Source organism: Drosophila guanche, unplaced genomic scaffold (assembly GCF_900245975.1).
Source record: "Drosophila guanche unplaced genomic scaffold, DGUA_6, whole genome shotgun sequence".
Taxonomy (NCBI): Eukaryota; Metazoa; Arthropoda; class Insecta; order Diptera; family Drosophilidae; genus Drosophila; species Drosophila guanche.
In genome coordinates this window covers 856,888-871,603 of record NW_022995754.1, presented here as the reverse complement: position 1 = coordinate 871,603, position 14,716 = coordinate 856,888, and the positions used below count along the sequence as shown (strand labels likewise).

The window sequence follows — 14,716 nt, the reverse complement described above, 5'->3', positions numbered from 1 at the left end:
AGAGACGCACAGCCAGAAAGCCAAACTGCTCTCTGTTCGGGCCATGCCTTGCCCCATGTTCTCGATTTCAATATCAAAGCCAAAACAATTTCTAGGCCAGAATTGTAGTTCACTTTTCCCACTGATGCTTTTTGGCATTGCAAAACTCTCTTGGTGCCAGGAGAGACCTACCTTCAGGGCTATAATTTCCTGCTCCTGCTGCACATTTTCTATTCCTGTTCCCATTCATATCTCTCGCTTGTGCGTTGCTCAAAATGAATAGCTTGGCCACAGAAATTTGTGTAGTTTCAGCTGGGGCCGAGTTTTTGGCCAGTGGAAAAGGCAATTTCGTGTGCGAGTTATCAAAACAATCAAAAACTCTCTGCATTGTTTGGCTTGAGCCTCTCCCCACTGCAGCAGAATCCCTTTGTTTGCCTTTGCCATTTTAATTAAGTCAAAGTGTTTGCATTACGCAAAACCCCATGGCCTGCTGGGGGACTGCTGCTTGGGTGGCAAAAAGAACTGCCAAGTAGCTGCCGAGTAGTAAATGTTTTTGTTTGTTCATTCAATAATTCAATAAGCGAGTGAGTGAGGGTTTAGCTGCCTGAAAGGTGTTTCCAATCCGCCAATCTGCCACTTTGCATCTTTATTTCCGGCACTCAATTAGACCAGCGCCAAGTGTGATCCTGTCTCCTGTCTGCCATCTCTGCCCTTTGTGTTTATGGCCGCCGCTTAAGAGACAAAGCGTGTATGAAATGCCCGCGGGGGAGTTGTTAAAGAACCATAAGAATATTGAGAGCAAATGGCATGGAGTTCCCGCCATTTACGATGCTCATTCCACTGCCGCTCCTCCTGCTGCTGCTGCTCGTAAATGTCCTGCAGTGATTTCGGTTCTGCTCTCTGTGAAATTTAATTCATAAATATGCACAGTAATTCTTAATAGCACTCCGACACTGCGAGAGACTGTCTGTCACTGGCAGCGAGGACATGGATATGGCCACATCCTTTCACGCACTCCCTGCCCCTGCCACAAGTGAAATCGATTACCTGGGGGCGAGCCTTTCAGTCAGTCTCCTTTGTGCCGGCTGAAGCTGCCTGGACCCTCACGAAGACGACTGTTGGCCGCTTGTTGCTTTTGATTTGTGATATTTCTCTCTGTATCTCTGTGTGCCTCGACTGGAAGACAGTTTTGTGACAATTCGCAATAAGCGGGCTGTCACAGCCAGAGCCAGAGCCAGAGCCAGAGCCAGAGCCCTCCCCCTACTTTGGGGAGTTTGGATACCAAAAAGTAAACAAGCAACAAGCCCTGATGCTGCGCCAAAGTTGTTCATATTTGCACAGATGCTGGAACGTAATTGAGAATGCTCCAAGCACCATCCTCCTGCTGGGCTGCTGCTGCAAAGATTTTTAATTGAATTTCTCACAATTGATTTCATAATCAAAAGGAAACCAAAAGGAGCGTGAATGATGGAGCAGGATTGATGCTTATTCAAGCGGAAATCGTTGCACGCAGTGCAAAAGTGTCGAGCTGCTCATTATCTGCCTCTCGCTTCCTGCATGCCAGTGTCCTGCAAGTCCTGCCGCTCCTTCGTCCTCCATCAGTCAAAGTCATTTAACTTGAGTGAGCACTTAATGCTGTTCAGGCCATGGCAACGCAAGAGCAGCAGCAGCAGCAGCGGAAGTTGCCATAAAAAAAGGCTTAAGGGGAACTCTCTCTGTGTGGCTGAGGCTGTGGATTGCCACACACAAATCCTGCTAATTTGCGAGGGACATGCACTCATACGAGGAACCAGGATGAGCTGACAGCAGCTCCAGGCTCACTGATGAGGCAGCCAGCCAGACAGGCGCAGTCCCTGCTGCTGCCGCCTCCCCAAATAAGACTTTCCTCGTTTTAGCATGCAAAAAACTTTCAAAACTTTACTGAAAAAACAAAAACAAACAAGAGGAGCGACAAAGTGAAGGCAGCTAGAATCTGTAGCGCCTCACGGCGCGATACTGATAGCCATCGTTGGCGAGGACAGCGCTCTGGCCATCGGCAGGACCCTCCAGGACGACGACGGCCTCGTCCTGCACGGGAGGCAGGTACTCGCGCAGCTCTGCGGGCATCTCCGCTGGCTGCTGGTAGTGGTAGCCATCCTGGAGCAGCTGCCCTGCGCCGCCCTCTGTGGGCACATCCACCACACGGACATCGGCCTCGGGCTGCTCCTGCTCCGGCTCCTCCGGCAGCGGTGTGGTCTCCTCCTGCAGCTCCGCGGGCGGCAGATACTCCCGGGCGAGCTTTGGCTCAACGGCGGAGACCACCTCCTCGGTGTCATCGATGGGTGCAGCGGGAGGATCTGCTGGCGGCAGATAGGCCTGACTGGGCGGCAGATACAAGTGCGAGACATCGCGACGATTGCGATGGCGCAGCTTCAGGCGGCGCACAGTGCGATATTCGTAGCCCTCGGGCTCAGCTTGGGCTTCGGCTTCAAGCTCCACTGGCAGTGGCTGCTGCTCGAGCAGAGCGGCTTCGGTGATGCCTGGCGGCAGATACTCCAAGGGTGCGGCTGCTGCTGCTGCTGGAGCCACCAGCTCGGAGACATCACGGCGCAGACGAGACTCCAGTTGGGGGGCAGCCAGAGCGGCGCTGGCCACAGCCGAGAGCGCGAGGACACTGCCGAGCGAGAAGAATTTCTGCAGAGAGAGAGAGCGTAGATTTAGTCACAGGATGTGCAGCAGATAGATCCCCAGTCCTCCAGCCTTTGCTCACCATTTTGTAGCTTTAGTTTTGATGGGGAATTTCGAGCTGATTGCTGCTGCTGCTGCCTGAGCGTTGCTTGATGCCTGTCTGCCGGCCAGTCGCTCAATTTATAGCCAGAAAAAGAGTCTCGTAGTTAGGAGAAGAAACAAACAGACGAAGCAGCAGAGACAAGCGAAGACACTTCTGTCGAGTGGCGGCCACTCGAGGCAGGCAGAGCTCTGCTCTCCGGGGTCTTTGCTTCAGTTTCACTTCAGTTTTTGGACAATGTCAAGTGGCTCTCGGATCTTGGATCTGCTTGACCTTTCCCCTTCCTTTGCCGTCTGTTACTTTTCCGCTTCTTTTTCCATTCAATTTTTATTCGATTTGCATTCGAGGTGTTACTTGGCGGAAGAGTTTCGCTCAGGCCTCTGCTGGAGTGGCTCTGGCTCGTTGCCTTTGAGGCTTCTACAGACATGAATATGAATACAAAAAAGCTAATTCAACACAGCAGCCTCATCGCATATTTATGAACAATCACAAATGAAAAGCCAATGAAAATGTCACCAGAATGTGCGCAAATAACTTATTGATTGTGTTTGGGTTTTGTGTTTTTTGCTGCTCAAACACTCAGTTTGCAGCCCTAAATGGTCAAAATTATAATTGTGCATTTCTCATTTGATGTGCAGCACAAGAACTTGGCCTCAGTTTTGGGAATACATTTCCGCGATTAGTTGGAGCTTCATTTCTGACCAGCTTCCAGCTTTGAGCCAGCTCTGAGTCCTGCCCCAAAAGCTTGCCAACCCGCCGCAATATTTCTCTTTCTTGTGGCGCTCCCCGACTTGTTGCCGCTCAGCCTTTCGGCCTAAAAGCCACTCATGTATAATATTTGATGCTCCTGTGTGCTGAGCATAATTTATGGCCAAAAGTACAGCCGCCATATGCCACATCGAAGGATATGCTGAGCCATCAATTCGGGCAGCCACTCTTGACTCTTGATTTCCTGCCACTTTCTTATGCGAATGTAAAAGTTTTCCATGTCTATTTTTGGCTGGTGTCTCTGCGTCTGTCCCTGGCATAGATAATCCCACAAAAGCAGAGCGGAGCATTGGGCCAATGAAACGAGAGCCGCGAAAGGGAAGGAGCAGCAGCTTAAAGCCCGCTCAGTCGCAGCTCAGCGGCCATTAGCCGCTAAAGCTGCTGTGAAAAAGCACACGAGCAGGAAAAACTCTTTCCTGTCGAGCACAGCAAAGGTGGAAAGCGGCAGGCGACAGCCAACTTGAGTTGAGAATGTTTGCCAAGGCTCACAAAAAGGACACAGCCCGAGCCCAGCCCAGCCCGAGCCAAAACAGAGCCAAACTCTGGTGGCAGTTTCTCCCTTTTAGTTTATGCAAATTTTGCAGCGCAGACAGCCGCTGGCGTCGCATTTATTAACTTGAAATATTTATAAATTGCCAAATGGGTGGCAGCAAAAGAAGGAAATGGCACGGGACAGGAATGAAAGGGTTTCGAGTTTACACTTCGATTTACAACTTTAAATTAGTTTCTTTTCTGCTGCTGCCACTCATTCGGGCATTTAATTCTGTATTTGCGGTGACGTGGCTCCAATTGATTGGACTATAAATTGCAGTCAGTCGGTGGGTTTGGTCGTTCGGTTGCGGCTTTTGACAACATAATTGAAACGACTTCCACTTCCACTTTCCCGCCTGCTGCGACACGGTTTAGGCCTCATCCCCAGCTGAGTCCCCAAAAGTTGTTGTTGATGGCAACAGCTTGCGGCTGGTAATTAAGTCACCGCTAGATGTGTCTTGTTTCTGCTGCTGCGCTGCCAACAAGATGCCGACAGTGGGATGGATGATGTGAGCAAAAGTCGCCTTGGGCTGTCGCGCGTTCCTGAAAAATTGATGAGCTGCCGCTGGTAATTGGGCGTGGGGTGGAGTAGAGTCCCAGCTACTCAAGGAGCCGATTGATTGATTTCAAATTCGAATTTTCGATCAGCTGGTTCGATATAATGAACCACTTGTGCGCCAGTGTTCAGTGAACCACTTGAAGCAGTTCGCTCTAATGAGCCAGTGATCGGTAACGGGAGCGACAGAGACAGCAACAACAACAAAGAGTCGCAAAAAATGCAGCAGCTAAAATTTGCTCCAAAATTGTGTTAAATGCGAGTAAATGTGCTGCATAATACGGTGAAATGTGAAACAATTATGTGTTAGTGTTTGGTGTTATATTATTTTACATTTATTTGTGGAGAAAGCAATAAATACATTTTTCAATGTGCTGTGCAGCCGCGGCAGAGAGAGCCACAACAACAAAGTGCCGCAGTTGAAAGTTGCTCTAAAATGATGTAAATTGAATGCAAAATACGGTAAAATGTGAAACAATTATGTGTTAGTGTTTGGTGTTATATTATATCACTTTTAAATGTGGATAAATAGTGATTTTCTTTATGTGCTGTGTAGCCGCGCCAGAGAGAGAGAGATAGAGCAATCTCGGCAGAGCGAGAGAGAGCAGCAGCTGCGGCTTACGTCTTCTGTGACGTCACAAGTGGGAAACGGCTTCTGCGATGATAATAAGAATAAAGATGTCACATGTGGCCCTTTGGTCGAAGCATCAGGTGAGTGCCTGCTTCCATAAATTGATATTTGTTCATTGCTCTGTCAACATTGTCACAGCTGCCAAACATAAATTGTTCATTGATATGATGGCTTGACCCTCGTATCCCATCCCGCTGCTCATCCATCATTCATCCTGCATCCATTATGCATTTTCTCTCGCATTAACTTTTAGTTTTCCCCACCAAACGAAAGGGCCTTCCATTCGTCCATCCAGACCGAAATCATGAGTAAAGCAAGCCCCCGACAATGTTGCGCATAAATATTTATAAGCCCCAGACGAAAATGTATGGCAGACGAGCCGAAAATCGATGGCACAGCAAACGTATTTATTAGGCTGGGACAGACACAGACGGAGGCGGTCCTTGCCGTACCCTTGGCATATGGAAATGATTGGGGTATGATTGTTTTCTTGGGGTTCTTGTAACTTCCGACCCGTGAGAGTATCTGTAGCTTCGGCACACGCCACCCAGCGGGTTTCGTTCTTGCTCGTTTAAGGTGTTCTTTGGCGCCGCTTGTTAATATTTAAAATTCAATTTAAATTTATGTAGCCAGCGCAATGGCGTGTTGGGAAAAATCCAGACACGAACCGAACAGACGACACTGAAGGGCCGTGAAACGTTGACAAAATCCAAATCGATGTTTTAGCAATTATAAAGCAACGCAGCGAGGATAAGTGCTGCCGACACTAAAGGCAGAGAGTATTTATGTGTATCCCCTCTGGGGGCTTAACTAAATGTAAATAAAAATGCCAAAAATAAAACAGCCACGCCCCGTGGCTCGTGGATACCGTTCCTGGAAGGTTAAACTCAAATTAGCGGTGCAGTGGCTCGCGACAATTAACTGAGAGCGGGCAGCAAAGAGAGAGCTCACCGTTGCGTGCGCTTGATGAGTAGAATCTCGACGTTTATGCTGACATTTGATGTTTAATGTTGCTGCTCACACACACACACACACCCATTCATATTTTATTAAAAACGCAAAGGGTGGGGAGGGGAGGGGAGCTGGAGCAGAAGCAATGCCACTGCACCTATACACCTGCGGCTTTGTTAATTTCCCCAGACACCTGGGCGACCGAAAGCAGCGTTTCTTCGCTCTTCGCTCTTCGCTTTCGCTGCCAAGAAAAATGAAAATGAAAATGAAAACAAATAAGAATAAAGTAGAAACGAACGGTGGAACGGTGGGACTGGGAGTGGGAGTGTTGCTGCTCGTAGGTCAACAAACAGTTACAATTTGATTCTGTTTGCATTGCCCTCCCGCAGGTCTGTTTGTCGATCTGTTTGTTTGCCCCAATCCGAATCCCCACGAAAAACTCTGCCAGGGGATGCCAGCGTGACACGCCGAAGCGAGAGAGAGAGAGAGATTTGCACCTGAAACATCGACTAATCTGTTCGCATTTACGCACTGAAAATTGACAAATTGAGCCTGAAAATGCAACTGCGCAATGTTCACCACAGACACATAATGATTTCGGTTTCAATTAGACATCGGACAAAGGTCAACATCCCAACGGATGGGGTCGAGTCCCAGAGGAGCCATAAGCTGTCTGGATTTATATATTTTTAATTTGGTTCTCACCCGACTCGGGGGTCGGGCTGTAGTGCCGTGTCAGTGTCCCTTCTTCGACGCATTTCAATTTCAATTTACTTTTAATTATTCGCCCATTTGTTTTGCTTTTCATTTTGCAGCGTTACTTTTTCTGTTACTTTTAATATGAAATAATTGCTGGATGAAGGGTGGGAGGGACGGGAGAGACAGAGAGAGAGACAGAGAGCAACGCAACAATTGGCGTGTCGCTTAAATGACTTTTATACGGCAGCAGTGTGTCGGTGTGTCGGTGTGTCTGTGTGTGTGATGGCAAACAGAAATGAACACTGAAACGGCATGGCATGGAACAACACCCCCGCTGCTCCCGCTCTTTTGTTTGTTGAAATTGTTAAGCGGCAGATTCCTTTCAATTAAACTTGTAGCCATCAGGTTGTCGATTTAATTAGTTGTCGGCATGGCCCCCGATGTATCCTGTGTGTGGCAACAGCTTATGGAAAATGTTACCTGCTGGACACTGGCTGCTATTCGCATTCAAAGCGAAAGTTTTGCTTTGATTTCGTTCCCTGCTTTCATTCGTTTCGTGATATTTTTCCATAATTCTATTCGAGTGTTTCAGTCAGTTTCCAATTACTTTGCTTCCGAATTTCTCTTCATGCGAGTCTCCTCCCACTTGCAGTCTCCCAAGAGTCGCTCCATTTATCCATCTACTTTGCTCTTCTATTATTATCGCACTCTGAAAATCTCTTTAAAAAGTACAATTTGCTGTGTTTGCTGTGTCCTCTTTGGCTATATTTTGAAGCATCTGTGAGCTGTGTGTCGAGACTGGCAGAGGGGAAGGTGAAGAATGTTGCTTTGATTAACTTGTAGCCAGCAATTTGGCGAATTTGGCCAAGAGCAGCGCGCTGTAAATTGAGCCTAATTGGAAATTACACACCAGCAGTTGGCAGTTGCCCTTGCCATTAAGTGTATTAATCTGCAGCAAAACATTATAGAAGCAACAAAGGAAGTGGCGGAAGGGGGGGCAGATTTGGAGACCTCTCTCATATGCATTACATAAACAGATTCTGTTGAGGCCGAGAGAGAGAGAGAGAGAGTTAAATATAATTAGTTTCGGTGTAAAAGTGTCAACGTCAACCGCGAGATGGGTTAACACACACACACACACACGCACACACAGGGGCAGAGAATCCCTCCCTTGCGGTCTGCTCACAAAGGAGCGAAAATCCTGCGGCCAAGGGACAACACACATGACACCCAGCACGCCTGCCCGACCCTCCTCTCCACTGACATCTCAAAACTGACAATCCCGAGGTATTAAAGTTTTCCACTTGCCACTCATTATGCCACAACACACAGACGAAACCCATCCGGGGGCAACTCCATGCTGGGGCTTCGTTCCTGGGAAATGAAAATCAAATTTTCCGTGCGTCAATAGAGAGCACACAGTGGTTGCCCAGAGCCGCAGGATATTTCCGTTCAATATTTGTGCAATTTCCCATATTTGCACAATAGAAAGAAATTCTATTTGGCTCCTCGTCACTCGTTCGATGTCCTTTTCTTCTCACAGGAGAACTCTATGGAACAATTGCCAAGGTGTCTTTGGGCAACTTTAAACTACAGAAATGTTGCACTCAATTGCCATCAGTGGACACACAAGTCCCTCCTGTCCTCTCTTTCCCATTTTGTACACAGATTTCCCCATTTGAAATGCTTTGACTAGAGGCTGTCACATGGGGCGTGGCAAGGCATTTCCCCTACGCAAATGATGGGCAGCCAAGTGTGAAATGATGGAACATTTTTGACTGCGCTGCAGGTGGGGCCGTGCATGGCCGTGTGTTGTTTTTAAATTACCTGTGAAGCAAATTACACGCCAGTAAGTGTGTGTTTGTGTGTGTCTAATGTCGCCGGCATGTCTGTGCGGGACAGAAGGTGTCATCCATGTTGATAAGCTGTTGCTACAGATGTTTCCCACTCTCTTCCGTTTTTGCTTAATGAATTTTAAACACTTTACCCCCCTTCGACTCACACTGATTTCAATGAAAGTTTATTCGCCAGCGAATTTCCAGGAATTTTAGTAGCCAAGAAAAGTCTCTACTTCGGATGATAAAACGCTCTGCTCCAGCGTGTAGCCTTTGGGCTTTTCCTCTTAATGAAGGCACAAAAGTGCATTCAACTGTGGGGCAACACAATAGACGACGAGAGAGACTGAAGATTCCCATGCCTCAGGGCCAAAACGGGTTGAAGGAAACTTTTTGAAGTTGCCACAAAATGGCGTTAACTTTTTAGTAAGTCACTCGCTCGTCTTGGTCATTTCTTCTCCACTGAAACGGGGTGAAAATTGCTTCAATGAAGTTCGCTTGTCGTCGCCCTTTCTCTCTCCCCCTCTGGCTGTCTCTTTCTTGCACACAGAAAGGGTTCTCCAACCCGCTTGACCTCATCTTGATTTGGGTCTGAAGTTGGGAGCTTCGCTGCTGAAGTTGGGCGACATTTAGCGCGTAATTGAGACAATTAAATTCGCTTTGACAGTGCCACAAAAAGAGGGGGGAAGGAGTGAGGGAAGGAGTGAGGGAAAATACCCAAGGAAAAGCCATAGAGAATCGAGGCAAATCATCAGCCGAAAAACCCCAAAAATAAATAAAGTAAAAGTATGAGCAAAAGCGAAAGTAGGAAGGGAATTTCCCAGTACCCCAAACTGTTGCCTCTTTTCTCTCAGTGTAGACTCTCGAGTGTAGAGTGTAGAGAGAGACAGAGAGAAGGGTTTGACAGCGGCCGCACCTTTCAATTGTAATTAAATGTTGCATCTTGTGGGGCTTCGCACCTTTGGAATTTCATTTCTCGTTCTGCTCTTTAATCCTGAAGTCCTTTGGCTTGCAGCCTGTTTAATATGCATTGCATTTGCTCCCTTCAGAGTTGGCTGAGGCTGAGCCTTCGATTCGCTTTTTGCGTTGCTGCCAAAGTGCATTGCATAAGGCGACAGGCAACGAAAAGCCGATGACTCGATGATTTTATTATGCGGCAAGTGATATTCAAAGCACAAACACACACAGGACACAGGACACAGAACACAGGACTCCATCCTTCGTAATTGGAGCGTAATGTGTTAAGAGTTGACAGGCGCCACGTGGCATTGCTTTTAATTTGTTTGCTCTCCAGTCTCCACCAGTATCTCTGGGAGTCCCTGTGCAGCCTTCCCATCTGTTGCATATTTCATGGCTTGGCCTCCGCTTCTCTTCTCTCTTCTCTTCTCTCCTCTCTGTTAGATGTGTAGTTTACAAGTTTTGCATGCAAATGAGACACCATTCGACACCATTCGGGGAGCAAGCATCAATCAAAGTTTCATGGGTGAGACGCCTCTCCCAGCTGCAAGGGATAAGGCTTTGCCTGTGTCTTCAATTAGTGCAAAATAATGATTTGCCTGCAAGAAATTCAACCTAAAATCAATTCACTTTCAGCATATTTGAGGGCTTTCCCACTGCCATTTCCCATTTCCCACACACACATGTTAGCAGCTTCTCGGGACTCTTCGATGGTGGTCCATTAGCTGAATTTGAATAGTTTTTCACTCTTAGTTTTCCCCCATTTGGGTTTTTGGTGCTGCTGTTGTTGCCCCAAGTGGCAGCCGCTTGAACAAATGTTCGTTTACGCTGCCTGCCTGCCACCAACGCTGGTTACAGCCAGTGGGAAGTTTTTTCCCATGTAATTCCCCTGCCTGAGCCTTGTCAACATTTTAGGGATTTTTCCCTTCAACCTTCCTTTTTTCAACCATTTTTACTTTCTTTCGGAAGGTTCTTCGGTTTTTATGTTTAGCAGAGTGTTGAGTAGATCAATGCAATGATTGATGATTTCTATTTAATTTATTTATCGTAGAAACTCTTCTTTGGAAGAGCATCCACGAGTTTCGGCCCCCAACTCGCATCCATTTGAGCCTTCAAACAGACCGCGAGAGGTATTGGACCATGTTGAAGCCGCTTTAGTTAAAATTCCTAACTAAATATTTAGTTTTTCTATTGGGCAAGCGAATCCATCAGGTATCCATCCGATCCACTGATGTGGCACTGGGCCACCCATTGCTGTGCCGTGGGGCGGCCATTGTGGGGAAGTTTTTCAATTTCTACTAATCCGCGGCTTGCGTATACCTCGCCAGCAAAAAAAGAGATGAACAAATGCAGTGGGTAAGGGGGGGGAGGCCACACCGTACGTAATAGAGGATAAGAGATACAAACAAAAAGGAAGTGGATCAATTTTAGCTCTGGTTTTTGGTTTCTCTCTTTGTTTACCGAATGAAGGGAAGCCATGAAGAGAGATATTTTCTCCACAAGTACAGCATTATTCTGGGTGTACATAAATCTTTGGTTCTGCTATCTCCAGGGTACTCCCAGCTTCGTTTCCTTCCAGACTCAACTTCTTTTTCTTTTATTTTTCAACTGTGGACTAATATTTTTATTGGCAAAATGGATTTGTGGGCAGCTTAACTTGGTTTATGGCTCTTCATTGAATACCGTTTTCTCTTCATCTCTTTCCTACTCTCTTATTCGTTCTCGCTCTCTCTTTGCCGCTTTCTTTTGTGCAGTTTTCATTTTCATAATTATTATTTCGTTTTGTGGGGGGGAGTCTCTCGATTTCAATTTTGATATTTTAAGCCGCTTTAGGAGCTGTATGCTGTGTGGCTCTTGTGCCCCGAAATGTGTGATAAGAGGCACTTTAATTGCTGTATGATGATGCAGCAACAATTCCGAAGTTCGTGGCTCGTTCGGTCCAGCGTGACCCAATGCGTGGCACAGTTCTGATCGCTTTACAGTGTTACAGTGTTGTGCCCCGTCATCTTGCTTGCATCCAGCGGCGTAGCACTTGACATTGACTGCGTCTCTTACATCGCTGACATTGAAACCGGCCGCGGATGGCCCCCAAAAAGTGTTTCAGAAATAAATACCCAACAGGCAGCGAGAAAAAAAGTGTAAATCTGAGAGTATTTGTAGAATGGCGGAAGGAGGAATGTTTGTGGGTAATCTTTAAAGAAAATATTGACAGATTCTGCGCGCAATCAAATAGTGCGAAGCAAATGGGCAAACAATCCGCATTGGACCCCATTCCCCTTCCCTTAGTGTCGATCTTTAACGATCAATGACCATTGCCCATGGGCTGAGCCACGAGCCCAGGCAACTCGAACCAGCGAACCAATCGAACCATCGAACCACCCCGAACAAGTTTGAAGAAGTTGCAGCCCAAAAATAATGAGTGCTAATGCGGCGTTCGCTTCGAACTTGATTTGTTGCTAATTTTTTGTATAAATAGTTAAGCGATTTCAACAGCAGACAACAAATCGAGCAGAGCTACAGACAACCGCAAAGCCCAACGCCCAACGCCCAAACAGATTGAGCAGGTCAGAACCAGACACAAAAGAAATAATCAACATGGTGAGTAAACACAACCTAGAAGGGGAAATGGTTGCAGTTTGAACCTCTTGTGGATTGCTTGCAGCAAGGAGTTCGATTCGGTGTGGCTTCTGCGCTGCTGCTGCTGCTGCTGGCTGTGGGCGTCTCCTGTCGCTCGGTGGTGCGGCGTGATGTCTCCCATCTGCCGCTGGAGTACCTGCCGCCTGTGGTGCTGCCGCCAGTGCCCAGTCGGGACTACCTGCCGCCGGTGGAGGAGCATGCAGCGAGCCTGAACCATGTCCTGCAGCCACCGCGTGACTATCTGCCGCCCGTGAACAACGAATACCTGCCCCCTGTGGAGGAGGAGCTGCAGGAAGAGCCCGTGGCCACAACGGAGGTGGAGACTGCTGTGGAGACCACCGCTGCCCCCACCACAGAGGCCGTGACTGAAGCTCAAACCGAAGCGGCACCCGAACCAGAGGCAGAGATCGTCACGGAGCCCGTGGAGTTGAAGGCCCTGGAACACATCGAAGAGGAGCTGCCCAAGGAGCAGGTGGAGTCTGCCGTGCTCTTGGATGATGGCTACCACTACCGCAAGCCCCAGGCGGTGCCCAATCTGCTGCCCGTGCAGGAGTATCTGCCTCCCCTCGACGACAATGCGGTGGTCGAAGAGATTCCCGAGCACGAGGAGGACTCCTCCGCCCTGCTGGACGATGGCTATCACTATCGCACGATTAGGCGTCTGCGTTTCTAGTCCTTCCCAGCACCCATTCCTCGCATCTTTCGTATCTCTGCTCCCCGAATTTCTGTTTCTGTTGTTTAATTGTATACAAAATAAAATATATTCTCCATAAATGTACACGTCCGTCCAACCAGCTGCTGTCCCTCCTTTGAGAGCGAACTAATCGATGCCTCGAAGAACATTTCATTTGTATGGATGACAGCAAATGAGAAGAATGTTTTCACAGGAGACAGGGAGACAGGGAGACAGGGAGACAGGCAGACAGACATTGTCGCTGTAGCTGTCCTGCCGGGTGCCTCTGCCCCACCATTAACCTTCTCCGCAATTGATTTGTTGTCGGTTGTGGCTGTGGCTTGGGGCTCTTGCTGTTTTCTTTACGTGTTGCCTCTTGGCATACATTTTCATTAACCAATCTCGGAGAAGTTTTCCTTCTCCTTCGTTGTCCCATCCGCTGAGCCAAGTTCCATTCAATCATTCAGCCATTTCCAATTGGCCGTATAAATATTTGAAAAGTTTTAAATGTTATTTCCACTCGATGTTGCTGTGTGCTGTTTGTTTAGAGCCTAAATGTAAATGGGATTTTTTTATGGTCGTTGTTTTTGTTGCTGAATTGCCTATGAATAATTCAACAATCACCGCAAGGCAGAGAGTGAGCGAAAGTTACCCGAAAGCAACAAGTGGCTCCTGCCTGCCCGCCTGCATTTATTCTACGACGATGATTTCCCTCCGGGAGGCAACGCACACCAGAAATCAAATAAAAATGTTAAGCCAAGAACCCCGTGCGGTGCATTGCACTCTCCAGACGTGTTTTCGGGTATTCCTCGGTCCATAAACGCTAACCACAAATCGTTTCCAAAACAAACACCTGTAAACAATTGGACCTTCGTCCAAAATGGCACGCAACTGGCGGGAAAAGCTCGTGGAAAAGCCTGTCGGAGCTTTTCCCGTTCAACATTTGACGAGGAAAATCGTATATAAGCCGAGTGCCGAGGAAAACTCTTGTCAGTTGCGGGTCGAACATTGCCGAAAGCGAAACAAACCGAACAAAACCGAAAGAACTCTCAGCGGAAAATGTTGCACTACGCGTAGGCGGCGGCGGCGGCGGGTGCCACAGGAGCAACAGTGGATAATCGGACGGGGACTCCCCAGAGAACTCATCCATGGATATGCACAAAGCCCAGTGAGAGAAAAAACCCAAACCCAAGTGAAAGTGTTTGCCTAAGGTGAGAGCATCCAGCAGTGGAAAATGTGATCGCGAAATTTGCTGCCGAGATCTTAAAAGAATTTAAGTGAATTAAGCTATGAACAAAATGCTGAAAGAAAACCCCAAATAGGACTGAGGCTTCATCAAACTACAAACAAATGTTGTAGGAACAGAAAAATGATACACAAAAATGCAAAGAAGAGACCTTTAGTGTTCTCCCTCGCTAAACAGCCCATAAATCGCGAGAAAATAAATCAAAATTAGCATGGAACATTCGGCAGAAAACATGCCAAAAAACACTCCAAAGATAGAGATAAAGTAAAGTCTTGTGCAAGCCAACGGAGGGGCAACAGCAACTCGAATAAATCAAAATTAAACATGCATTAAAAGCGCATTAAAATTGGCCAAGAAAACTGAAGCCCCGACTTGTGGCAGAGGGGGGGGGGGGGGGAGGAAAACACCAAACGGAAAGGTTTGCGCACCGCCAGGGGGGACCCTGCGCCGCTTATAAAACCAATAAAAACCAAATAACTTCCCCCA

General features: G+C 47.6%; 3 protein-coding genes across 3 annotated transcripts in view; 2 read left to right on the top strand and 1 right to left on the bottom strand.

The window, feature by feature from the left end:
• Window positions 1–1,929: 1,929 nt before the first annotated feature.
• Window positions 1,930–2,795, bottom strand: LOC117589182. The gene is made up of 2 exons (XM_034280905.1): window positions 2,729–2,795; window positions 1,930–2,652 (listed from the first exon to the last, which is right to left on the bottom strand). The coding sequence occupies exons 1-2, from the start codon at window positions 2,729–2,731 to the stop codon at window positions 1,945–1,947; spliced, it is 711 nt and encodes a 236-aa protein (XP_034136796.1). The 5' UTR covers window positions 2,732–2,795; the 3' UTR covers window positions 1,930–1,944.
• Window positions 2,796–12,187: 9,392 nt separating this feature from the next.
• Window positions 12,188–13,102, top strand: LOC117589070. The gene is made up of 2 exons (XM_034280702.1): window positions 12,188–12,272; window positions 12,337–13,102. The coding sequence occupies exons 1-2, from the start codon at window positions 12,270–12,272 to the stop codon at window positions 12,982–12,984; spliced, it is 651 nt and encodes a 216-aa protein (XP_034136593.1). The 5' UTR covers window positions 12,188–12,269; the 3' UTR covers window positions 12,985–13,102.
• Window positions 13,103–14,000: 898 nt separating this feature from the next.
• The window catches only part of LOC117589249 (adenylate cyclase type 6), a 30,068-nt gene continuing 29,352 nt past the window's right edge, over window positions 14,001–14,716 (top strand). The window contains exon 1 of the mRNA XM_034281022.1: window positions 14,001–14,195. The gene's annotated coding sequence lies outside the window, so the exon portion shown is untranslated. The remainder of the gene's footprint in view (window positions 14,196–14,716) is intronic.